At 40.6% G+C, this 26,119-nt stretch overlaps 1 protein-coding gene across 1 annotated transcript in view; it reads left to right on the forward strand.

Moving 5' to 3' along the window:
- LOC124787630 overlaps window positions 1–26,119 on the forward strand; it is a 212,719-nt gene that overhangs the window by 90,922 nt on the left and 95,678 nt on the right. The window contains exons 6-7 of the mRNA XM_047254390.1: window positions 7,542–7,670; window positions 10,501–11,617. Coding sequence (XP_047110346.1) covers window positions 7,542–7,670; window positions 10,501–11,617 — 1,246 coding nt within the window. The remainder of the gene's footprint in view (window positions 1–7,541; window positions 7,671–10,500; window positions 11,618–26,119) is intronic.

Consider the following 26,119-nt stretch of genomic DNA (forward strand, 5'->3'; position numbering starts at 1 on the left):
GTAGGTTTAAATGAGCTACATCAGGTTAATATGTGCGTGCTGGAATAGGGGAAGAGAGAGGGGTTGGGGTTGTTACTAAGGGTTGAGGTTCATGTGGCACTTAAAGCTACAGGAAAAAAAATACATAAAGGTTAGGGAGGAAGTGCAATCAATTTGTAGGACTAGGAGCATTTACATTGGCAGAAAGAATGTGGGACATGGGATGCTGGAACATTCTGCACGCTCACAGTCACATGTTGTACATGGATGAGACCATTGATACAATTTGGCTCAGAAGTCAGAGAATGTGTGGTTTGGAAGACGACAGTAAAATACAGGGAGGGAAATGAAAATATGGACACTTAGTAAAGTGTGCATTAGAGAATAGTAACAGAGGACCGGGAAAAAGCCCATTAGGCAAAAGCAAACACCATTAAACATTTAAGCTTTTGGCCAATAGGCCTTCTTTGGAAACACACACACACACACACACACACACACACACACACACACACACACGCTCACTGGAGCAGCAATCCAGGGTCGATGGTAGTGGTAAGATGTGAGAGTGTGACTTGGTGGCGACCGACATTTGATGGTAGTTTTAAGGGAGGTGACCAACATCTGACCATGATTTTAAGGAAAGCCTAAGGGAGATTTAATCACAATAAATTTCATCTGTGGTACTACATAGTATTTTTTAGGATTGCGTAATACAGACAAAGGTTCATACATTTTCAAGACAAGTATTTCCATTGTAGTTGTTGTGATCGTCAGTCCTGAGACTGGTTTGATGCAGCTCTCCATGCTACTCTATCCTGTGCAAGTTGCTTCATCTCCCAGTACTTACTGCAACCTACATCCTTCTGAATCTGCTTAGTGTATTCATCTCTTGGTCTCCCTCTACGATTTTTACACTCCTCGCTGCCCTCCAATACTAAATTGGTGATCCCTTGATGCCTCAGAACATGTCCTACCAACCGATCCCGTCTTCTGGTCAAGTTGTGCCACAAACATCTCTTCTCCCCAATCCTATTCAATACTTCCTCATTAGTTATGTGATCTACCCATCTAATCTTCAGCATTCTTGTGTAGCACCACATTTCAAAAGCTTCTATTCTCTTCTTGTCTAAACTATTTATCGTCCATGTTTCACTTCCATACATGGCTACACTCCATACAAATACTTTCAGAAACGACTTCCTGACGCTTAAATCTATACTCGATGTTAGCAAATTTCTCTTCTTCGGAAACGCTTTTCTTGCCATTGCCAGTCTACATTTTATATCTTCTCTACTTCGACCATCATCAGTTATTTTGCTCCCCAAATAGCAAACTCCTAATCTAATTCCCTCAGCATTACCCGACTTAATTTGACTACATTCCATTATCCTCGTTTTGCTTTTGTTGATGTTCATCTTATATCCTCCTTTCAAGACACTGTCCATTCCATTCAACTGCTCTTCCAAGTCCTTTGCTGTCTCTGACAGAATTACAATGTCATCGGCGAACCTCAAAGTTTTTATTTCTTCTCCATGGATTTTAATACCTACTCCGAATTTTTCTTTTGTTTCCTTCACTGCTTGCTCAATATACAGATTGAATAACATCGGGGAGAGGCTACAACCCTGTCTCACTCCCTTCCCAACCACTGCTTCCCTTTCATGTCCCTCGACTTTTATAACTGCCATCTGGTTTCTGTACAAATTGTAAATAGCCTTTTGCTCCCTGTATTTTACCCCTGCCACCTTCAGAGTATTCCAGTCAACATTGTCAAAAGCTTTCTCTAAGTCTACAAATGCTAGAAACGTAGGTTTGCCCTTCCTTAATCTAGCTTCTAAGATAAGTCGTGGGGTCAGTATTGCCTCACGTGTTCCAACATTTCTACGGAATCCAAACTGATCTTCCTCGAGGTCGGCTTCTACTAGGTTTTCCATTCGTCTGTATAGAATTCGCATTAGTATTTTGCAGCTGTGACTTATTAAACTGATAGTTCGGTAATTTTCACATCTGTCAACACCTGCTTTCTTTGGGATTGGAATTATTATATTCTTCTTGAAGTCTGAGGGTGTTTTGCCTGTTTCATACATCTTGCTCACCAGATGGTAGAGTTTAGTCAGGACTGGCTCTCCCAAGGCCGTCAGTAGTTCCAATGGAATGTTGTCTACTCTGGGGGCCTTGCTTCGACTCAGGTCTTTCAGTGTTCTGTCAAACTCTTCACGCAGTATCGTATCTCCCATTTCGTCTTCATCTACATCCTCTTCCATTTCCATAATATTGTCCTCAAGTACATCGCCCTTGTATAGGCCCTCTATATACTCCTTCCACCTTTCTGCTTTCCCTTCTTTGCTTAGAACTGGGTTTCCATCTGAGCTCTTGATGTTCATACAGGTGGTTCTCTTATCTCCAAAGGTCTCTTTAATTTTCCTGTAGGCAGTATCTATCTTACCCCTAGTGAGATAAGCCTCTACATCCTTACATTTGTGCTCTAGCCATCCCTGCTTAGCCATTTTGCACTTCCTGTCGATCTCATTTTTGAGACGTTTGTATTCCTTTTTGCCTGCTTCATTTACTGCATTTTTATATTTTCTCCTTTCATCAATTAAATTCAGTATTTCTTCTGTTAGCCAAGGATTTCTACTAGCCCTCGTCTTTTTACCTACTTGATCCTCTGCTGCCTTCACTACTTCATCCCTCAAAGCTACCCATTCTTCTTCTACTGTATTTCTTTCCCCCATTCCTGTCAATTGTTCCCTTATGCTCTCCCTGAAACTCTGTACAACCTCTGGTTCTTTCAGTTTATCCAGGTCCCATCTCCTTAAATTCCCACCTTTTTGCAGTTTCTTCAGTTTTTAATCTACAGGTCATAACCAATAGATTGTGGTCAGAGTCCACATCTGCCCCTGGAAATGTCTTACAATTTAAAACCTGGTTCCTAAATCTCTGTCTTACCATTATATAGTCTATCTGAAACCTGTCAGTATCTCCAGGGTTCTTCCATGTATACAACCTTATTTCGTGATTCTTAAAACCAAGTGTTAGCTATGATTAAGTTGTGCTCTGTGCAAAATTCTGCGAGGCGGCTTCCTCTTTCATTTCTTAGCCCCAATCCATGTTCACCTACTACGTTTCCTTCTCTCCCTTTTCCTACACTCGAATTCCAGTCACCCATGACTATTAAATTTTCATCTCCCTTCACTATCTGAATAATTTCTTTTATTTCATCATACATTTCTTCAATTTCTTCGTCATCTGCAGAGCTAGTTGGCATATAAACTTGTACTACTGTAGTAGGTGTGGGCTTTGTATCTATCTTGGCCACAATAATGCGTTCACTATGCTGTTTGTAGTATCTTACCCGCATTCCTATTTTCCTATTCATTATTAAACGTACTCCTGCATTACCCCTATTTGATTTTGTATTTATAACCCTGTAGTCACCTGACCAGAAGTCTTGTTCCTCCTGCCACCGAACTTCAGTAATTCCCACTATATGTAATTTTAACCTATCCATTTCCCTTTTTAAATTTTCTAACCTACCTGCCCGATTAAGGGATCTGACATTCCACGCTCCGATCCGTAAAATGCGTTTTCTTTCTCCTGATAATGACGTTCTCTTGAGTACTCCCCGTCCGGAGGTCCGAATGGGGGACTATTTTACCTCCGGAATATTTTACCCAAGAGGACGCCATCATCATTTAATCATACAGTAAAGCTGCATGCCCTCGGGAAAAATTACGGCCGTAGTTTCCCCTTGCTTTCAGCAGTTTGCAGTACCAGCACAGCAAGGCCGTTTTGGTTATTGTTACAAGGCCAGATCAGTCAATCATCCAGACTGTTGCCCTTGCAACTACTGAAAAGGCTGCTGCCCCTCTTCAGGAACCACACGTTTGTCTGGCCTCTCAACAGAGACCCCTCCGTTGTGGTTGTACCTACGGTACGGCTATCTGTATCGCTGAGGCACGCAAGCCTCCCCGCCAACGGCAAGGTCCATGTTTCATGGGAGGGGAGTATTCTATATTGACATCTAATGTATCACATGCATTTTAATTGCATTATGCAGTGTGATATAAGCATTTGGTGTCACTAAATGCTTTTTGTCTTCTTGAAGCAGTTTAAACACAGAATTATCTTCCAATAATTTGCATTTGCATTATCTGCGCAGTGTACAGTGAGACTCATTACATCTAAATTAATAAAATTCAATGAAGTCTTGATCAGACCGTGAACACCCAGTAGCTCTCTCATTAGCCTATTCAGTGAAGTTTATAAGCTTATTTCTTATTACCTTTTCAGGATCAAAATACCGTACAACTAGAGGGAAGGTCTTTCTCATTTTGTGATTGGAGGCATCGGCTGCAGCAGATAAAAAGTTACTTGGTTTAGCTGGATCTTTCAAGACATTAATGAAGATCTGAACACTTTTTGGAGCCAAAATCTTCTTCGTGACTGCTTCTTGTCCAGTTTGACCACGTGCTATCATCTTAGCCAGATTAAACTCGTGGAAAACCTCCTTCAATAATTTATTTCAACAATTCATAATTCTGTAGTTGACATTATATTTGACAGTATGAAAATAATTGCTAGCTCACCTGCAATGTTCTTAATGTCCTTGCATCCATTACCAAAATATTGAGTAAATTATAAGATGCCTTTACTTCTTTTTCGTTCTGATTGTGGATGACTATACAAGAATGTTGGTTTTAGTGGGCATTACCTATGTGAGTGATTGTGTGAGCAAGTTGAGAAACAAATAGTGTAACAAGAGTGTCTAAACCTGAATGTCTGTAGTATCTGATTTTACGAGTCCTTGATACTTCCATGCTTTATTTATACCATAGCTGCTGATCGGTACGAGGCGAGTGCACCTGTTGGCTGCAGTAGTGACAGAGAAACAAGTAAACATTCTCTCTCTCATGACCGCTCTGGACACCTAGGCTATGTCATTTTTTCTCCACTCCTCCTATTGCCTTTGAGCCAAACGGTCGTCTTTCCTACAAGCATGAACAGAAAAAAAGACTATGTATAGACAATAGTATCAATTATTATAGGAAAATATTTCGAGATTTTCTGGTCAGAGCTTTTTAACTATCGGTAGTACTTCACAGGATTAATGTGTATTACAGTGATCAGAGACGAAACATACAGCAGAAATAGGCGTTCAGTAAGGGAGCCAAGAGGATTGAAGAAAAGTAGCTGTAATACAGGGGATCCCAGGAAAAACAGGAGACATGATAGGGCTGTGAGATGCATAGTTGGGAAACTGTGCTTCGAGGGGGGTGGGGTGGGGTGGGGTGGATAGTGCTGGAGTGGGAGTAGAGAAGGGAATAGGTAGGTGGAGGTCTGGGAGTAGCAAAGGTTAAGGACAGGGCTGTTGTGGAAAAGAAGGGTAGTTGTAGGGACTCACATTTCAAAAAAGCTGGTGTTGGTAGAAAGAATCCAAATGGTGTATTGTGTGAAGCAGTCATTGAATTGAAGCACATTGTGTTAGGCAGCTGGATGACCCAGCTGACTCTTGGCCACAGTTTTATGGTGGCCATTTGTGTGGACAGACAGCTGGTTAGTTGTCATGCCGTGTGGAGAGCGGCACAGTGTTTGCAGATTAGTTTGTTGATCACATGGCTACCTTGACAGGTAGACCTACCTTTGATGGGATGGGAGATGACTGTGGCAGGACTATAATTGGTGGTGGTGGTGGTGGTGGTGGTGGTGGTGGTGGGAAGATGTTTGGGACTGGCCGTGCATCTAGGTCTGTTGCAAGGATATGAGCCACAAGGCAATGGGTTGTGAGCAGAGGTGGAGTAGGAATGGACAAGGATATTGCATAGGTTCTGTAGTTGGCAGAATACCAGTGGCATAGTGGGTGGGATATTTTTCGTTTCAGGACATGACAAAAGGTAGTTGATCGCTGTCAGAGAATGTCATTCAGTTGCTCAGTCTTAGGTGGTACTGTGTCATTAGAGGAGTGCTCCTTTGTGGTTGGACAATCAGTAAGTGGGAGGTGGTAGAGGACTGGAGAGCTAAGGCATAGGAGACCTGTTTCTGAACAAAGTAGGGAGGGTAATTTTGTTGAGGACACCGTATTCACATTGCTCCAGAACCTCAACGCCTCCCCATAACTATAAAAAATATGTAAATCTGATTAGCATGTTGTTTTGTTGTGAGAGTACCAGAGATATTCACAAGAACAACCAGGGGTGCCACAAGTTCTGGAAATCAGGGAATATCAGGGAAATTTGTAAAAAAAAAAAAAGCCTGGGAAAATCTCGTTTTTGTCTCAGTAGCATGAAATTGTTTGTTTACTGAGATGTCATGCTTTGTCGCTGGCTAGGTGCAGCTGAGTATGTGGGCCGCTTCCCGACTCTCTTTCTTACCTCTTCTCCCCTTCCCACACCTCCCCTCAGCTTGCAGTCAGTGCTGCCACCACTACTTGCTGCTAGCCTAGCAACTACAGATGATGGGCAGGGTGAGGAGTGGATGTGACTCTCAGAGCTTGTCGGCGCATTGGTCAGAGGCAATGGTAATGTGTCTATTAGTTGTGTCTGGGTGATTTTGTGTGTGTGTGCAGTCTCTTTTTATGACAAAGGCTATGGCCAAAAATTAAGTTGTGAGAGTGTCATTGTCTTCTCTATGTGCCTGTCTGTGGCTCAGCGATCATCTTTACGGTGAGGTGTTACCTATCCTCATTAGTATTGATTCTCACAGTATTTGCACAAGTTATCTGTCTCCCGAGTGATCACCATGGTCTCATTTCATCCACATGGTGTCTGTGACGTGTGAATAGCTGGTCACACAAGTGGACCTCCATGATGGGCCAAAACCACAGGCCATTTCTTGGGTATCTCTTAACGGATTGTTCCTGCCAATCTGAAGCCTATAGTTTCCCACTAATGTGCAGGCCCTGCCTGTCGGATCTAGTCTTATTGATGTGCCCGCAGGCTGGGTCTGTCTGTGTGTATGTGTTGTAAAGCAGCAGGTTTTTATAGTTTGTCCATGGACCCAGGACTGTGGTGCTCCTCGGCAGGCCAGAGACCATGGGCGAAGGATTTCAGGAATTGAGACTTCCCACCCAAAGTACATTGTAAAGTGTGACATTTTATAGACATATTATTTATTATAGTACATTTTAGCACTTCAAAAGCAGTTTATATATTAGGTAGTATGGATGATAATAATAATAATAAGAATATTGTGGCAGTCGCTGGCAGTTTGTATGCTATGTATTCATGTATTTCTTAGAAGAAAAATCTTATGTTTACTAGACTTTTTCGCTCGCATGATTGTTCTGGTCATATCCCTCAATATTGACGATTTAACCTGGGACACTCTGTATACGGCTATAAAACTCTTTGACAAGCTATCCATGAAAATAAGCTGTCAAATGCATTTTGAAATCTAGATCAAATGTTTCTCCACAACTCCTTGTGCACCATGAGGAATTTTCATCGTTTTGCTTCTTTTTCTGAAGGCATGTTCCATGTCATAATGTTTATTGTGAATGTGATCTATGGAACAAATAACTAACAGTTATTCCCAGTTTTTATATGGTTGCTCTTTTTCAGGGAGACTTATGGAATGACACTGAAACTGAACCATCAGTTAAAACAATCCCTCATATAGATGTTCAGCTAAACACTGTGCACACAATGCAGCTCATCTATGTTGTAAATCCAAGTGAATTCTGCCTCCAGGTAAATATGTGTAAATTTTGGTTGGTGTTAAATTTTTCTTTTATTGCCATAGCAGCATAGGTCATTGCTAATGTGACTTGTGTTAAATTTACCATCACACAATTTATTATATGAAATTTTTTAATGGCTAAATTATTTGTTCCAAGAAATATGTTTCTACATTTTTGTCAGGATAGCATTTCAGAATCTCTGCTACAGCAGATTCGTGTGCATAGTGCTGGTATGATGAGGGTGGTTTGAAGAGTTTTCAGAACGGAATAGAAAAAAGTACTTCACATCACTGAAACTTTTATTATTTTTCAATGTAATCTCCTTGTAGATTAATGCGCTTGGTCCAACGATGTTCCAGTGCCTTGATCCCATCTCGAAAATGAGTTTCCTCCAAGCCTGCAAAATAGTTGTCAACTCCAACTATCAATTCTTTGTTTGAAGTTAATCTTTGTCCACCAAGAAACATTTTCAGTTTTTGGGAGAAATGGCAGTCTGACAGCCATATTAGGTGAATAAGACGGGTGTGGCAACAATTCATACCTTAGTGCATGTAATTTTGCCATGGCGATGGCATGTGTGTGCGTGCGCATTGTCCTGATGGGAGAAGGTGACTTTCTTCTTTGCTAAACCTGGCCTTTTTTCCCGTATCTTTTGTTGCAATTTCTGCAGGAGGTTAGAATAATATTCTCCAGTAATTGTTTGCCCGGGGGGGGAGATAATCTACAAACAGGATCCCCCTCGCATCCCAGAACACTGATGCCATGACCTTTCCCGCCAAAGGAATTGTCTTTGCTTTCTTTGGTGGCGGAGAATCAACATGTTTCCATTGTTTTGACTGTTGTTTTTGTCTCTGGGGTATAGTAGGGTGCCCAAGTTTCATCTGTGGTCACAAATCAGTGCAAAATATCTTGTTCATTTCTCCTAAAATGGGCCAAACACTGTCCCGATATGCCCATTCACATACGTTTCAGATCCAGCATCAGGATTCGTAGCACCCATCTTGCAGATAATTTTTTCATTTCTAATTTGTCAGTTAAAATGTGATGTTTCCGTTAAGATGACATCTGGCAAGCGTGAGCAGTTTCACGCACTTCACGCGATCTTCCATGACCATTTTGTGTACATTTGCAATGATTTCTGGAGTAGTGACACATCTTGGCCGACCACTGTGCGGATCATCGTCTAAGTCCTCCCGACCAAATTTAAATTCATTTGTCCACTTGGCAACAATTGACTTGGAAGGAGCTGAGTCCTCCAGTGTACTGTGGAAATAGGCATGAATGTCCTTTGTTTTCATACCTTTCTTTACATAGTACTTAATGACACCTCGAATCTCCCCCCCCCCCCTCCCCTCCCCTCCCCCCGCCACCTACACAAATCACTAAGCAGGAACAACAACAGAGCCATGTCACCGCCACAGCTCTCTTCCAAGAGCACTGACATGGCATGTGTTTACAGCCAACATTCCAGTGAATCTCACGTGAACAACTTGTTGCGCTAGCGCTGACTTCTCATGGGGATTCCGAGGACTTTTCAAACCATCTTCATATTACACTGAAGTGCCAGAGAAACTGGTATAGGCATGTGTATTCAAATACAGATATATGTAAGCAGGCAGAATATGGCACTGCGATCGGTAACGCTTATATAAGACAAGAAGTGTGTGACGCAGTTGTTAGATCGATTACTGCTGCTACAATGGCAGTTTATCAAAAGCGATGGGGCACAGCATCTCCAAGGTAGCAAGAAAAAGGGGATTTTCCCATACAACCATTTCATGAGTGCACTGTGAATATCAGGAATCCAGTAAAACGTCAAATCTCCATCACTGTGGCTGGAAAAAGATCCTGCAAGAATGGGACCAACGACGATTGAAGAGGATCATCACATGACAGAAGTACAACACTTCCACAGATTTCTGCAGAGTTCAGTGCTGGACCATCAACAAGTGTCAGCGTGTGAACCATTCAACAAAACATCATCAATATGGGCTTTGGGAGCCAAAGGTCCACTCGTGTACCCTTTATGACTGCTTGACACAATACTTTATGCCTCGCCTGGGTCCGTCAACACTGACATTGGACTGTTGATAACTAGAAACATGTTGCCTGGTCAGATGAGTCTTGCTTCAAATTGTATCGAGTGGCTGGACATGTAGGGATATGGAGAAAATGTCATAAATCCATGGACCCTGTGTGTCAGCAGGAGACTGTTAAAGCTGGTGGAGGCTTTGTAATGGTGTGGGGCGTGTGCAGTTGGAGTGATATAGGACCCCTGATACGTCTAGATATGACTCTGACAGGTGACACATACATAAGGATCCTGTCTGATCATTTGCATCCGTTCATGTCGAGTGTTCATTCCGATGGACTTGGGTAATACCAGCAGGACCATGTGACACATCACATGTCCAGAATTGCTACAGAGTGGTGCCAGGAACATTCATCTTTTGAAACACTTCCACTGGCCACCAGACTCACCATACATGAACATTAGTGAGCATATCTGGGATGCCATGCAATGTGCTATTCAGAAGAGATCCCCACCACCTTGTACTCTTACAGATTTATGGACATCCCTACAGAATTCGTGGTGTCAGTTCCCTCCAGCACTGAATGTGATATTAGCCAAGTCCATGCCACTTTGTGTTGCGGCGCTTCTGTGTGCTCATGGGCCCCCTACATGATATTAGGCAGGTGTACCAGTTTCTTTGGCTCTTTAGTGTATTAAAATAAAGTTCAAAGTGAATTAGCTAGTATGTATTAATTGTACTGAAATTGTTCATTTATGATGTCTTGCACAGATATTGAAATTTCAAGATTGTAATATGATGTTGCAGATGGCTGATGATTTGAAACTTAATTCAATGATGGAGCAGATTGCAATGAAGTATGGTGATGGTGGTGGTACTCCACTAGACAATATCAAGGAAGGTATTGCATGTGCAGCACTTTATTCTTTGGATGGCTCATGGAATCGTGCTGTGATTGAAGCCGTTTACGCTGACACTGTCTTATGTCGGTTTGTAGACTACGGTAACAGTGATGAAGTCCCACATTCAGGACTGAAAATATTGGAAAAGGAGTTTGAAATTCTGCCAGCACAGGCAATAAAATGTGTTATGCTCTGTGCAAAGCCTTCTGGAGATTCGTGGTCTGAAGAAGAAATTTTACGTTTCAAAGAGGCTACTGATGGGAAAGAAATCAACACAAAATTTGTCAAAAGGAAATCAGATGAGTATGAGGTTATTTTAAGAGAAGCTGCAGATTCTAGTAAATCAATCAATGAAGATTTTGGTGCTGATCCATCTGAACTGGAGAAAATTGAGGCTGGGGCAAGTGTTTCTTCAGGAATTTGTGATAATGTGGACAGCATTTGTGCTACTTTTGAAGACAAATACCAATTGCAGAATACTTTGGTTGGCACCAAGCATGATGTTCTAGTGTCATGGTTTGTTAACCCAGAAAACTTTTATTGTCAGCTAATTTCCTTACAGACCGAATTAAAAAATATGATGGAATCAATTCAGACTGATTATCGCAAGAAAAAACGCCAGAAAATAAACATTGTTGCAGATACTCCAGTCATTGCGAGATTTAAAAGTGACAAAGTTCTGTACAGAGCGATTGTGAAAGAACTTAAAGGGAATGCAGTAGTTATACAATATGTTGATTTTGGCAACTGTGATATTGCAGATGCTTCAGACATTTGGCCCTTGGAGAAAAAGTACCTTTCTTATCCAGTTTATGCCTTGCAATGTTGTTTAAAAGGTGTGAAGCCTCCAAGTTCTGAATGGAAAGTCAGCCCATTAGATGTTGGAAAGTTCTTCTCGGAGAAACAAGCTTGTACGTTCCACGAGCAAGAGGATCACAAATATTCAGTTACATTGGAAAACAATGGCTCTTCTGTTGCAGAGGCACTTGTAACAGAAGGGATTGCTGTGAAAGATGAGAAAGGTTAGTTGCTCCATTTGTTTCTGTGTATGCTTACATAATTTAGTTCATGTTATTATGTTACAAATTAATAAGTACAATATTACGAGGGCCGTTCAGAAAGTAACCTCCGGTTGATTTAAAAAAATACACCAAGTTAAATAAAAATATTTTAATATATACATCTTACAACTACATCTTTGCACTATTTTTCTACATAGTCTCCATAGTGATTGAGGCACTTATCGTATCTCTTCACAAGCTTTTTGAAATTCCTTCTGCATAAAAATCACCCGCTTGTGCCTGGAGCCAGCCTGTGACCGCATCTTTGAGCTCTTCGTCGTCATCAAACCGCTGTGACCCGAGCCATTTCTTCAAATGCATGAAGAGGTGATAATCACTTGGCGCCAGGTCTGGGCTGTAAGGTGGATGGTTGATAACGTCCCACTTGAAGGACTCAAGAAGGGCCGTTGTTCTGCGAGCAGAGTGAGGACGGGCGTTATCGAGCAAAAAAACAATACCGGAAGTCAGCATACGACGGCGTTTGTTCTGTATAGCCCGTCGTAACTTTTTTATTGTTTCACAGTACACGTCTTGATTAATGGTCGTACCACGTTCCATGAATTCAACCAACAACACCCCTTTGGCATCCCAAAACACTGTTGCCATCAGTTTTCTGGCAGAAAAATCTTGCGAGGCTTTTCTTGGTCTGGTAGGCGAATTTGAATGTGCCCACATCTTTGATTGTTCTTTTGTCTCAGGGTTCACGTACTTAATCCAGGTTTCGTCACCGGTCACGATTCTGTTTAACAATGGTTCTCCTTCGTCCTCATAACGTGACAGAAAGTCTAATGCAGAGGCCATTCTTTGAGTTTTGTGGTGGTCGGTAAGAATTTTGGGCACCCATCGTGCACAGAACTTACGGTAACCCAATCTTGCTGTCACTATCTCGTACAAGAGTCTTAGAAATCTGTGGAAAACCAGTAGACAACTCCGACATTGAGAAACGTCGATTTTCACGGACTTTTGCATCAACTGTCTGAACGAGTTCGTCAGTCACCAATGATGGTCTACCACTCCTCTCTTCATCATGAACGTTTTCTCGTCCACTTTTAAATAAACGTACCCATTCACGGACAACTCCTTCACTCATAACTCTTGGTCCGTACACGGCACAAAGCTCACGATGAATAGCTGCTGCAGAATATCCTTTGGCTGTAAAAAACCTTATGACAGCACGCACTTCACATTTGGCGGGGTTTTCTATTGCAGCACACATTTCAAACTGCCACAAAAACTAAACTAGCGCAGGTACGACGTTCACTCGACCACGGCTTGATGCCGACTGACCTGTTGAGTGCGTGAACGCACAGATGGTGTCGCTACTCCCCCCACAACCCGCACTGTGACCAATCAGAGGTTACTTTCTGAACCGCCCTCGTATTTTAAAAAATGAATGTAATTTCATTATTAAATTTACATGTGGAATTCCAGGTGATACTTTGTTTTGTGGAATATATTTTAAAAAAAGTATATGACTGTAACTATACAACAGTAAGAGAGAAATCCTAATGTAATTTGTTGCTCTAACTTCCATTTATTTGTTTTATGGAGAAATCAGTCCTGAATTATTTGCAATTTTTTTCTGTCTAGAATACCTCTTATGATCACTTGGGGTGTGTGTGTGTGTGTGTGTGTGTGTGTGTGTGTGTGTGTGTGTGTGTGGCTGCAATAGCCTGTAGCCATTTTACCTAGCTTTTTTTTTCTAAACAAGCATTGAGAAGTAGTAATGATCAAAAGATGAGAATCTGATTGCTACCTGAAAACTGCAGTTAGCAGGTGATCGCGAATTGCGCAGTATTTGACAAACATTTTACAAGGAAATTACAGGTGTGCTGCTGATAGGCATTTCTTTAATCTTGACTGCCCATTAATTTGTGAGACAGTATCATTTTGGCTGTGGAACTTCAAAACAGCAGTAACTTAATGGCAAAAAAAGAAGTCTTTCAAAATGTTCCCTGTAATGAAGAAGCTTAAAAGTATTGTGGGTTTCATGATGGAACTTTCTGACCACAAAAGAATTGTGCAAGTATGAAAAAAAACTTATGATTAATTGACAAGAGGTGTCTTATAACGTTGCACCAGCACAATATTAGAATTCCAACCAACTAACTTTTAATTTTTCCACATGAAAACAGTTACAGACACACAGATGGCTGTTGTAATAAGAACAAGCACACAAAGTCATGGGTTACAAGAACATACAGTTTAATAGTGAAGATTTGTGTTAGTCACCAAAACATAGGAGTGGCAGTTTCTGTAGGCCAGCCGTGCAGGCACAGGCTGTTTAAATATGCGGTCTTACTGTATAGGATTACAGCTCTCCTCACCCCTTGGCGGAAAACTGTTGACTGTGCAGATGTCCATGTCTTCATCGGAAGGGGACGACTGCTGGAGCAGGTGTTGTACCGTTGCAGGAGAAGATGGTCTGAAATGGCACAGGTGTGACACCCACTCCCTCGTGAGAGACCGTAAGGGAGCACTGTTGATGGCGTCGTCATATCCATATCCATATCCTCATCCGGTCAGGCACTCTGCGACGAAGGCAGCAGAGAAGACAAAAGCAGTGGCAACAGGGGCCGCGGAAATGGAGGTGGCCTGGCGCTAATGTGACTGCCCAGCTGTGGTGGCACTCAGAGCAAAGACATTGCAGGATCCGAGGGGGCAAGCGGAAAGAGAGGCCCATGATACCACCTGATGGGAGGTGCACTGTGAGCATGCTGACACAACAGGCATGATTTCATTGTCAATACCCAGCCAAAACGTGTGTCTGTGGGCCACCAGTTTCATACGAAAAACATCCCAATGGTCCAGGTGGTGCATGATGCCCCACTGCAACATGGATGGGATCACAACCCTGGGAGCCGACTGTTACGTAGCCCACAGTAACAAACCAAGAACTGAAAGTCAGGGTGGGGAGCATAATTATTATGCAAAGTATACAATGCTTGGCCCAGTGGTTTATCCATCCAGCTGTGGTGGACAAAGTGAACAACCTGGTGCAAGACAGGATTGGCCACAACAGCCACTGGAATTAGAGAGCTAGTAATGGGAAAACCATCAATAGTGTTTTGGCCTTCAATGTCTAAATGGACACACAACAGTTCATCCTGATGAAATGCAGGATCAGGCCCAAATGGCAACTGAGAATGAGCATCCGCATTAGCGTGTTGTCCTGTGTGGTGAAAGTGAATCTCATAGTTATAGTCCAACAAAAGCAGAACCCAGCTTTGCAGGGGATGGGCCACATTGTCTGCAAGAGATGCTGAAGGATGGAATAGAGGAACCAGAAGTTGAAGGGGCCAAGCTATTGTGGCTGCATCAGGAAAAAATTTTTGGTAGTACTCCATCTTTCTGAGAAAAGCCCGAAACTCTTCGATATTGGTAGGATGCTGCCAAGATGCAATGGCATTGACATGCTGGTATACAGGCTTGATGCCAACACGAGCCTTCGAAACTGATGTAAATAATAGAGGGGTCAAAAAATTGCTATTTGTCTACATTTGATGCCTGCAGCACCTGAACAAGGCATGAAGGTTCTGCAAATGTTCATCTGTAGAGAAACTGGAGACGGCAATATCATTCAGTTAGTTAATGCATCCTGTCACGGAAGCCGGAGTTGCTCCAGAAATCATTGGAAAATGGCAGGGGTGCTAGTTCCATTGAACGGCAGACGTTGGTATTGGTGTAACCCAAATGGGGTATTGAATACGAGGTTACACATGGAATCATCATCCAGAGGCAGTTACAGGTAGTTGTTGTTGTGGTCTTTAGTCCTGAGACTGGTTTGATGCAGCTCTCCATGCTACTCTATCCTGTGCAAGCTTCTTCATCTCCTAGTACTTACTGCAACCTACATCCTTCTGAATCTGCTTTGTGCATTCATCTCTTGGTCTCCCTCCACGATTTTTACCATCCACGCTGCCCTCCAATGCTACATTTGTGACCCCTTGATGCCTCAGAATATGTCCTACCAACCGGTCCCTTCTTCTTGACAAGTTGTGCCATAAACTCCTCTTCTCCCCAATTCTATTCAGTACCTCCTCATCAGTTACAGGTAGTCTTCAGATCTTAGCTCGGCTTCTGGAGGGCGATATTTTTACAAAATTGACTTTTCTGAAGCCTTCAGTTACAGGTAGGCTTCAGAAAAGTCAATTTTGTAAAAATATCGCCATCCAGAAGCTGAGCTAAGAGTTCATCCAGCTGGGGTAAGAGATAGGTATTATTAATTGACTGTGAATTTACAGGCTTCATAAAATTGCCCCAAAGCCAGAGTTTGGCTTTGGAGGCATGCCATCAGTTTCATTGTGATGTGAGCCTTGAAATTGGTAGCACACCCTAAACCATCTGAAAACAGTGGGGAAAGTTACAGGCATAGTGCATCCAGTTTTTGGTATGGAACTTGGTTTGATACCAAATGCACTTCATCTGAAATAAGAATTCAAAAATTTTGAAGATGTCTGACCCAAATAAATTTTCAGTGTCGGTATCATCTACCACTAGAAAGGTCGAAGACCAAACAACTGTTGTATACACTATGGGACTAGAAAACTGTCCCAGTATGGGTATTTGTTGTTTGTTGTAATGCATCAGTCAACAAGAGATGGAACAACACTGATGATCTGAGATTCGCACAAGTTTGAGAATTTAACAAGGTCACTGCCACACATGTCTACTTGCATTTGTGTCCATAACACATACATCAATATGAAGTTTGTTTGGGGTGACCATCACTAGAGAAACAGTGTTCGCCTCCACGTTAATGTCTGTTGCCTGAGATTGAGAGGTGCACTCAGACAAATATATCCTTGTTTTTTCAACAGTTGCACATTGCTCAAGGCTTTGGGCATGCTGCCCATTCGTGCTGAACAAGGTAATAAGGGCACAGTGGAAGTGGGCATGTGATCACTTTTGTGATGCTGACTGTTGCTGCTGCTTAGCATGGTGCTGTCCCTCCCCTAATTTGTGTTGTGTGAAACAATGAGCATCTTGAGGGAACTCTGCTATTCCTGGCACAAACAAGATTTCTTCAGTGTCACTAGTTCTCTACTGCTGTAAAGTCTGGCACATTTCAGTCATCACTGTTAGGCATGACTGTGGATTGTTGTATGTGTCAGTAAATGGGTTTCTTGATTTAGCTGTCCAAATGACAAGAGTGGGGAACTTTAAATATGAAAGGTGTGGCTGGTGTTACAGATGTGACCCCTGCAGCCTTGATACAAATGCCACTGAGCCTTCAAGCCAATTGTGAAGGCTACCTGTCATCTGGCATAGTGAGAAGTGGTGCTCTTGCAGCCAGCAGTTGGTCTACAGCTGTGTTCAAATTCAAATACTGTCGAGTGGCTGAGGCTCTTGTGGAGTTTATAATAGTATGGGCAAAATGATACCATATCGTTAAGGAGTGTAAGAAGGCTTGTGTTGAGAGAGTTCCTGAATTGTACAAACTGTGCCACAAAATCTACAGTAGTATGGTAGACTGTGGGGAAGATTTCTGACTGAAGAGGAAGGTGTGCATAGTTCCTGATGAAATGTGATACTGTAGTCGATAGACAAATCTGTCACTCAGCACATTACTGGCAGAACATTCTGCCAAAGTGGCTGCAATACAGCCAGAGGCCAGTCTTCCTCTGACAGAGACCTGTCACTGAGGAACAGGTCAAGACTTTGGCTATAGTGCCAAAGAACTTTACAGTTATCCCCTCTCAATGTGTGAGCTGGATTTGGCATTGTCTGCTGATCATGGCTTGACATTTAGGCAGAAGAAACTACATTACAGCCGGCCGCGGTGGTCTCGCGGTTCTAGGCGCGCAGTCCGGAACTGTGCGACTGCTACGGTCGCAGGTTCGAATCCTGCCTCGGGCATGGATGTGTGTGATGTCCTTAGGTTAGTTAGGTTTAAGTAGTTCTAAGTTCTAGGGGACTGATGACCACAGCAGTTGAGTCCCATAGTGCTCAGAGCCATTTGAACCATTTGAACTACATTACACCATGTTGGGGCACTTCGCAGGTGGAGCAAAAGAAAGACTACTTCATTGTTCAACTGAGTATAGGGAAAAGCACAATTTTGTGATCCTTATCATAGGTAGAAATCTTTTTCACTCATCTGAAATCAGGAAAAGAGCATACAACTGTGTAGGAAAGACCTTTAGGAGTGTACAGTAACTGTTGTTTTGTCTCGATTAAATTCGGCGAGTTGCTTAGTCCCTTCTAATGTAGATATGGTTGGTATCATGCTATCGTTGATAAACCTGTGTTGCTAGAGATGATTATCTAACAGACTTTCCTATGCAAGCAACATTTTTAGGTGTCTCTCTCTTCTTTGAGGAAGCCTGTGATACCATTCAGATGCAAAGTATCTCAAGACAGCTCCAAAAAAAGGGCTTCTGGTGATATCTTTTCGTCTTTATAAAGTCTTTTTGTTGCAGTGATATTTCAGATACTCTCAAGGAACCTTGTCACGTATCACTATCATTTCTGCAGACATCAACAACAACTACTACTACCACAGTAAAGAAGCTGGTACTGTGCCTCTTATTTGTGGCCAGTTTTGCTATATTTTGCTCTTCCTCTGAAGCATCAGTAGTAACTTGGTAGTGCAACAGAAGTTAGTAAGGGTGGAGGAATGGACAAACTTCAAGCTCCCTGCAGGCTCCTGAGCATCGCTGGTCAGATTATTGGTGTAAGGTGTATGGGTCGGCTAGGTCTACACATCTGAAGATCGTACATGTTATTCAGACTTTGGGGGGGGGGGGGGGGGGGGGGGGGGAGGTGGTAATGTCGGCCATGTGTTCGCATAGGCTTAGCTCTGTGCCCGACTATTTGCAGAGGCTGGTGAGCTGCCGCTCTCCAACTGGCTGCAACTCCTTGTGGTGTGGCAGGTTTGCAGGTTTTTGAAACTTCATGCCAGACTAAAACTGTGTGCCAGGTCAGGAGTCAAAACTAGAACCTCGTCAGTCACCTGCCTGGGTAGCTTAGTTAGATAAGAGCATTGCAGGCAAAAGGTAAGGTCCATGCTAGAGTCCTGATTCAGCACACAGTTTTAGTTGTGAAGTTTCAGAGTAGTGCAAAATGAAACATTTGTTCTGGAAATAGGTTATTGTGTGATTCACAGTCAACAATTTTCTCAGAGTGCCAATCCATGGAAAAGGAACTCTTAAAATGTGTGCAACCTGTAAAGTAATTTGTAATCTCAGTCAAAGCAGATGTAGTAGCACTTCGTATGTATCATATTTCAGTCCTTAACCTGTAGTGAAGACGGCTGTCAGCTTGGGTGCTGAAAAGGCCCAAGTGATTTTATAGCTGTTTGTGTACAATAAGAAAAGTGCCCTATATTAATGTTTCACAACATTCATTTCGAACACTTAATTTAAGCACTGTTATCATGTGCCTATTTGTCTGTCTGGTGTAAACAGTGCTCTGTGGCTTACCCAGATTGAGTCCTTAATATCCACTTACAATTTATATTTTGAGTTGAAAGCACATTAAATCATGAGATGTGTTGTAGTCACAATATTCCTCATCTGCTCCACATCCATGAGTGCACTTCAAGCCACTCAGTGCATGTGTCCAACACCAAGGTCACATTCCTTCTATTTCCATACATCCATCTTTTGATAGATCATGGGATAAGGGCTGTTACTGTATCTTCATGTGATAGGGGTGGCACCTCCAGCTGTACTTAAAGGTCTTAAATTGTTTGCAATCATTTTTGGTGTTACATTATTTCTTCTTCAGTCTCTCGAATATATTTTTTGTCATGACTGTATAAAATGCGTTATCAAACTGTGTAGTTACTTTTAAAACTGATCATCATTAACTCCATTGAACTAAAACAATTGTAGTTTTTGTATATAGGTGTGACCAGCAAACTATTAAAACCTTAACAAACAACGAGAGTTGGGGATAGTATCTATATGACATCATATTTATAATTATTCCACTAAAATCGTACAGCTTATGACATAGTGTATTAAGGAAGAGATGTTAAGACACACACAATGATCAGATGTACATGGAATTATTCACTATTATGTGTACATGAATTATTCAGTAGAGTGTAAAAACCTATTGGGCTGCATCAGCCTTACCAGGAGGGCTGTTATCCTAATATTTTAGTGATAAAGAGAGTTAAGATGATGCAGTGTGTAACTAGGAAGGTCATGAAGTTCTTGTGGGTACCAGGGCGTGAGGGATATAATATAATGAAAAATGTTCTGATATATGGGAATAATGAGCTTAATTTTTCGGATCTCGCACAGGCACAATGAGCTGGGTATATGTCTGTAAATGGGTTCATATTGGTTCTGCATGGATGAAACAGTCTTTCTCTGGTTGTAGATTTATGCTTACCAATTAATAATACTACGCCCGGTTGCTGTATCCACCTACAAAATCTTGACCGTGTCCATGATATGGTAATCGGATCTTCGTGATAACTCTGAAGTACACAGATGGGCTTCTCCAATTCTTCTCTATTTCTGTACTACTTGGAATAACAACTCAATTTTTCACTAACAAACTACAAATGTATTATTTCTTCCACACACATAAAAAATAGAGACTTTCCACTTATTGTCATAACAAAAATGGCCACGTCTAATTACACTTTGAAATAATGTGCATCTACCTTCGTTCATTAGCAGTGAGCGATTGCTTCCTCTTACCGAGGCACAGGAAAAAGTCTTATGTTTTTTAACATTTGAAAATAAAAAAATGCATGACGATAGGCGCAGGCTCTACGCTGGGCTACCGCTTCACCTTTACTCTTTGCCTTTAAAGAAAATGAAAACATAAAAGCAAGAAATGAAAAAGGTACATCACAAATGCCCCCCTACTGTATACTGTTGGAAATAGATTAGATTAGATTAGATTTACTTTCATTCCAATTGATCCGTAGTGAGGAGGTCCTCCTGGATGTGGAACATGTCAGAAAAACAACAATACATGACAAATATTTACAACTAAAACAACGTTCTTTATTTAGGGAGACAGTATACAGTAGCCTTATTTACATTGTGGCTTATAGTTTGGTCACTTGGTGCATGTCAGTGGAGTTTTAGTATTCTTATACTACTGCAAGTATAGCTACAGAGCTTCATTTCTTTGTCCGTTGCAAATTCATACAAATAAATAAATTGACATATACTTATATTACTTAATTGCACGTTCATTTTGTGCTACTGTCTTAGTTTGTTATTTATCCTTGCATTTGTTAACCTGTATGGTGTGAAGAGGGGAAAAATTTTAAATTTCTTAAATTGTCCTTTTACCCTGTTTTCGGTTCATTGGCTTCAGTGCATTGGCAATTGTGAGAAGGTGTCCTTTCGGCACACGCTATCTCATTGTGCGCTGTACTTATGGCCAGCAGCAGCTCATTGTTTAATGTGCCCGTCACAATGACCCAAGCGCCATGTTAGCACCAGCACTGCTCGTGCACTCATTGTAATATCGCTCCAGGCTTACGAAGTCAGTGTCGTGGATGCTCTCCAGTCTGGAAACTGGATACGACGGATCCAGCTCCAACACTCAATCTGAAGAATACCAATACCTCATCTCGCACCTGGACGAACTTTTCGACCAGTGAAATTGAAGGGAAGAGCCCCACTGCAGGACTCGGCATTATCTTCCATTGTACATTGTAGTTCAGTGGTCGTCGCACATCAATTAGTGGTTAAACAGATTTCCTCTGATTTCTCCGTCGCACACACATCGCATTCACTGTATTCACTTCGCTAGACTGTTGCGTGTATTTTTATCATTGCTCAGCCATTATTTTCACTATTATCAGGTCGTACTATTTTTGTATCACTTCACACATGTGGGTGTTTTACTCGTCCGTCGCGTTGCACTTCACATAACATTTTACATAGACGTAGATATGGACATTGACAATAATAAAATTGACAAATAAATGTACAATTCACATTACATACATGGACTCTACGTTAGTCACCATCTTACACACTAATGAGTAAATCAGGACCGACGTCCTGCGCGTTTTTGCCTTCATAACTACACGTAGAAAATAGTACATACATTTTTCGTAGACATAGACATTGACAGTAATAAAGTTGACATATCAATGTACAGTTCACATTCACATTTCATATATGGACTCCATGACATTGCACCAGCTTACTCACTACTATGTAAATTAGGAAGAATCTTGCATTTATTTTGAATATTTGCATTTTCTTTTCTTGTCTTGCAGGACCGACCTCCTGTGCATTTTTACCTTCATAACTACATATAGAAAATACATTCCAGCACTACTCACTACATGGAAAAAAGAGGATTTGCTAGGGTCTGCTTCAGAAATCAAGCTACTTCTAGGATTGCTACTTGTAGAGCATCGTTAGTGTACTTATTCTATTCTTGGCATTTGATAAACCTTCATACTGTGCACAATATACTGTGCACTCGTATGTGACCGAGTATAGGGAAAGTTTTATCCCTTGACGATCCTGACTTCATCATGCTTGTTATTTGTCGTAATATTTCACATTAATGTACACATATTTCAAGTTGTATATCTGCCTTATTGGTGCAATGACATACACATGTTTACCTTTTTAACGTGTGACGAGTAATTTTACTGTATTTTTGTCATGTGTAATTACACTCATAATTCACTCCCACTAAAGAAGGAGGTGCTTAAGTTAAACGTACTTCTTTCGCTTCTGCTTGTGTCAAGAACTCAGTGTAAAAAATATTGTTTCCCTGCATTTTGTGTTCATCCCTCATACGAATTGTATATCATATTTTCATTTATGTTCACCTTGTAGTTGCTCAAGCTGTAACAGTTAGTCGCTAAGGAAATATTTTTCATACTAAATTGTTTTACATTCTGATGTATGTGTAGCAAATTACTGTGCTGTGGTGTACGTTAAATGTACCATGAACCTTTGTTACTATTGACTCCACGGTTTTTTCTTTACTGTTCGTAACTTCTTCTTTCACAATTACTTACCGTACATGTATCATCAGACTTCGCTTTCCACACTCACACAATCATACATTCTGAGACTTAAAACTATATAATCTATTCTTTCTTATGTCTCCTTTGTGGCCCTTTTCTTGGTACCCCTGTAATATTCATCTTCATAGTCATCGCTGTATACTCATATAAATATTCCTTTAAAGTCTTCCACGTAAATCTCCATTTATACCCATGTATTACCTGTGGGGTTCTCACACTAGCACCACCGTCCTATTTATTTCTTCCCACAAATATAAACAAACTCATATTACTATAATACACTTTCATTCTCTTCCTAGTTTCACTCCATGTATGATACATCACCAAAAATGTAGATTAACTAATTAATACCTCCAGTTGAATCTAAAATCTTTCACACTCTCTCTATTTCCTAGTATTATCCAGAAGTGAAATTCATTTATTTCTCTATATTGCTTTTTAAACATATAGTACTTTACCTCAGTTATTTTGTTTAAGTTCATGTAATTACGTTGTGTGCGTATTGGTTGGTTTTCATATTTACTTAGCTTATCTCCCGTGTGTTGTACGATTCGTGTTCACAGTTTTATTTTGCTGCTTATGCTTTTTGTATAAGGTACCATGTAATTAGTAACAATTAACATAAGTGAGTTCTATAGGAGCAAATTTGTGGGTATATGTTCTCCCTGTACATTAAGATTGCTACTCCTAATGTTGTCTGTAAAGAAGTGTAGTTCTATAAGTGCACAACTGCTCCTCTCGCTAAATCTTGTACGATATGTTGTTTTATAGTTTACGTCTCTGTCTCACGCATTTTTCTGTGTGTATATTTCATTCCACCTTTCTCATCGTCACTTATGTGCATGCTGTATGTAAGTCGCTTGGTTCTTAAGTTCTGGGCTAGTCACGTTCTTTTAAGTGTACATGTTGTTACTTCTCTTTTAAACTTGTCTTAATCCTGTTGTACGTACTCGTATAGGTCATTTCTTGTGTATATTCTCTTCTACTTTGATCCATACTTATTTCTAACTATGTGCATTCAATAGCCTACATTAAGTTCACAAATTTAGCATATTCTACACTCCTTATAGTTTACTTGCGCCGATGCGCTCCTTTTCTTAAAACTTCGTATGCTTAACCTAAGATTAGAGATTAGATTAGATTAATACTAGTTCCATGGATCATGAATACGATATTTCGTAATGATGTGGAAAGAGTCGAATTTTCCAATACATGACATAATTAGATTAATTTAACAACATACTTAAGTTAATATAACAACTTTATTTTTTTTTGTGTTTTTTTATTTTTAATTTTTTTTTAATATTTTTTTTCTTAATTTATATCTAAAAATTCCTCTATGGAGTAGAAGGAGTTGTCATTCAAAAATTCTTTTAATTTCTTCTTAAATACTTGTTGGTTATCTGTCAGACTTTTGATACTATTTGGTAAGTGACCAAAGACTTCAGTGCCAGTATAATTCACCCCTTTCTGTGCCAAAGTTAGATTTAATCTTGAATAGTGAAGATCGTCCTTTCTCCTAGTGTTGTAGTTATGCACACTGCTATTACTTTTGAATTGGGTTTGGTTGTTAATAACAAATTTCATAAGAGAGTATATATACTGAGAAGCTACTGTGAATATCCCTAGATCCTTAAATAAATGTCTGCAGGATGACCTTGGGTGGACTCCAGCTATTATTCTGATTACACGCTTCTGTGCAATAAATACTTTATTCCTCAGTGATGAATTACCCCAAAATATGATGCCATATGAAAGCAATGAGTGAAAATAGGCGTAGTAAGCTAATTTACTAAGATGTTTATCACCAAAATTTGCAATGACCCTTATTGCATAAGTAGCTGAACTCAAACGTTTCAGCAGATCATCAATGTGTTTCTTCCAATTTAATCTCTCATCAGTGGAAATACCTAAAAATTTGGAATATTCTACCTTAGCTATATGCTTCTGATTAAGGTCTATATTTATTAATGGCGTCATACCATTCACTGTACGGAACTGTATGTACTGTGTCTTATCAAAATTCAGTGAGAGTCCGTTTACAAGGAACCACTTAGTAATTTTCTGAAAGACAGTATTGGCAATTTCATCAGTTAATTCTTGTTTCTCAGGTGTGATTACTATACTTGTATCATCAGCAAAGAGAACCAACTTTGCCTCTTCATGAATATGATATACTCATAAAATTAGTGCTCTTTACAGTATAGTCTCTGACTTGGGAATAAATGTGTGTATTCATTTTGTTTGTGTAACTGATTTATGTTAGAGTAGTCAGCTGACAGGTACTCCATTTCATATCGCTTCTGTTTTGTCCAGTTGGCTGTGCGCCATGGATGCCGATTCACTTACATTCTAAAATGGTTTCCGTCATGGTGCGCAATGTGTCTTTGCATGTCTTAAAGGGGACACTGAACATACCTTCACATTTTGCATAGTCTGCTCATACAATCAGCTGTTAGCCGCTTCACATATAGTTGTTAATGTACGCTCCACTTTAAGTGCAGCTACGCGTCTCAGTACACTTCAGCGCTCACGAGTCTCGCTTAAAGCTCACATGCTGTGAATTTCTTTCTTTTCCATCACTCTTATTCAAGTTTTTGCGCCTGATGTAGTATAACTACGTCATCTAATGGTTTTCACTCATTCAGTATTGTGTATAGTTATTTTAGTTCTTGTTGTATGTTTTGTGTTTCCTCAAGGAATATCAAAAGGTTTCCTTTGCTCCTATAGATATTTAAGTCTCAGGAAGGTACAGTATCAAAATATAAGGAAAATATCTGTTCACTAGGCTGCATCTCATTCTTTGTATGTTAGATAGTAGAAGAAAATTGAACATTCCTTATTGGCTAAACAGGATAGTAGACGAGGAAGATGGTACAAGAAACATGAGTATTGTACCCCCTAGCTGGAGAGGAACAGAGCGCCAGTCGATTTATTCGTCAAAGGGCAACAAACCTCTTACCTTCATGTGTTTTATTGATACCACATATAGGGAAAAAACGATACTTGAATTTTCATTTAATAAATTTGCGCAAATCTTTATGTGGATACATGCGTTTTATTTTACCGTTTTTTATATTTCCTATCAAGTAGCACCCAGGATGTGGCTTGTCAACAATGATATGATGGACCAACATATAGCAGTTGCCATCTTTTATTCAATGCTTTTAACTTCGATGATTTTGGATGAGTTTTTAATAGTACCTCCTGTCCAATTTGAAATTCTGTTACATTTTTCAATTTCCTATCGTAAATTCCTTTCCTTATTTGAGCTTGCTCTTCCAATGTTATTAGCGCTCGCTGTACTTTCTCTTCTAAGGCTACATATTTCTGCCCTAATTTAGGTATCAGTTTTGCCCATTCGTCTAGCTCCACCTTTTCAAACAGAAGTTTCACAAGTGTGTACCCTTTGATGTGTGTGGTAAGTTATTTACTATATGCTGAAACGGACCCAAATATACTATCCATTTCTTTTGATTCTGTGGTAT

Source organism: Schistocerca piceifrons, chromosome 3 (genome assembly GCF_021461385.2).
Source record: "Schistocerca piceifrons isolate TAMUIC-IGC-003096 chromosome 3, iqSchPice1.1, whole genome shotgun sequence".
Lineage (NCBI taxonomy): Eukaryota > Metazoa > Arthropoda > Insecta > Orthoptera > Acrididae > Schistocerca > Schistocerca piceifrons.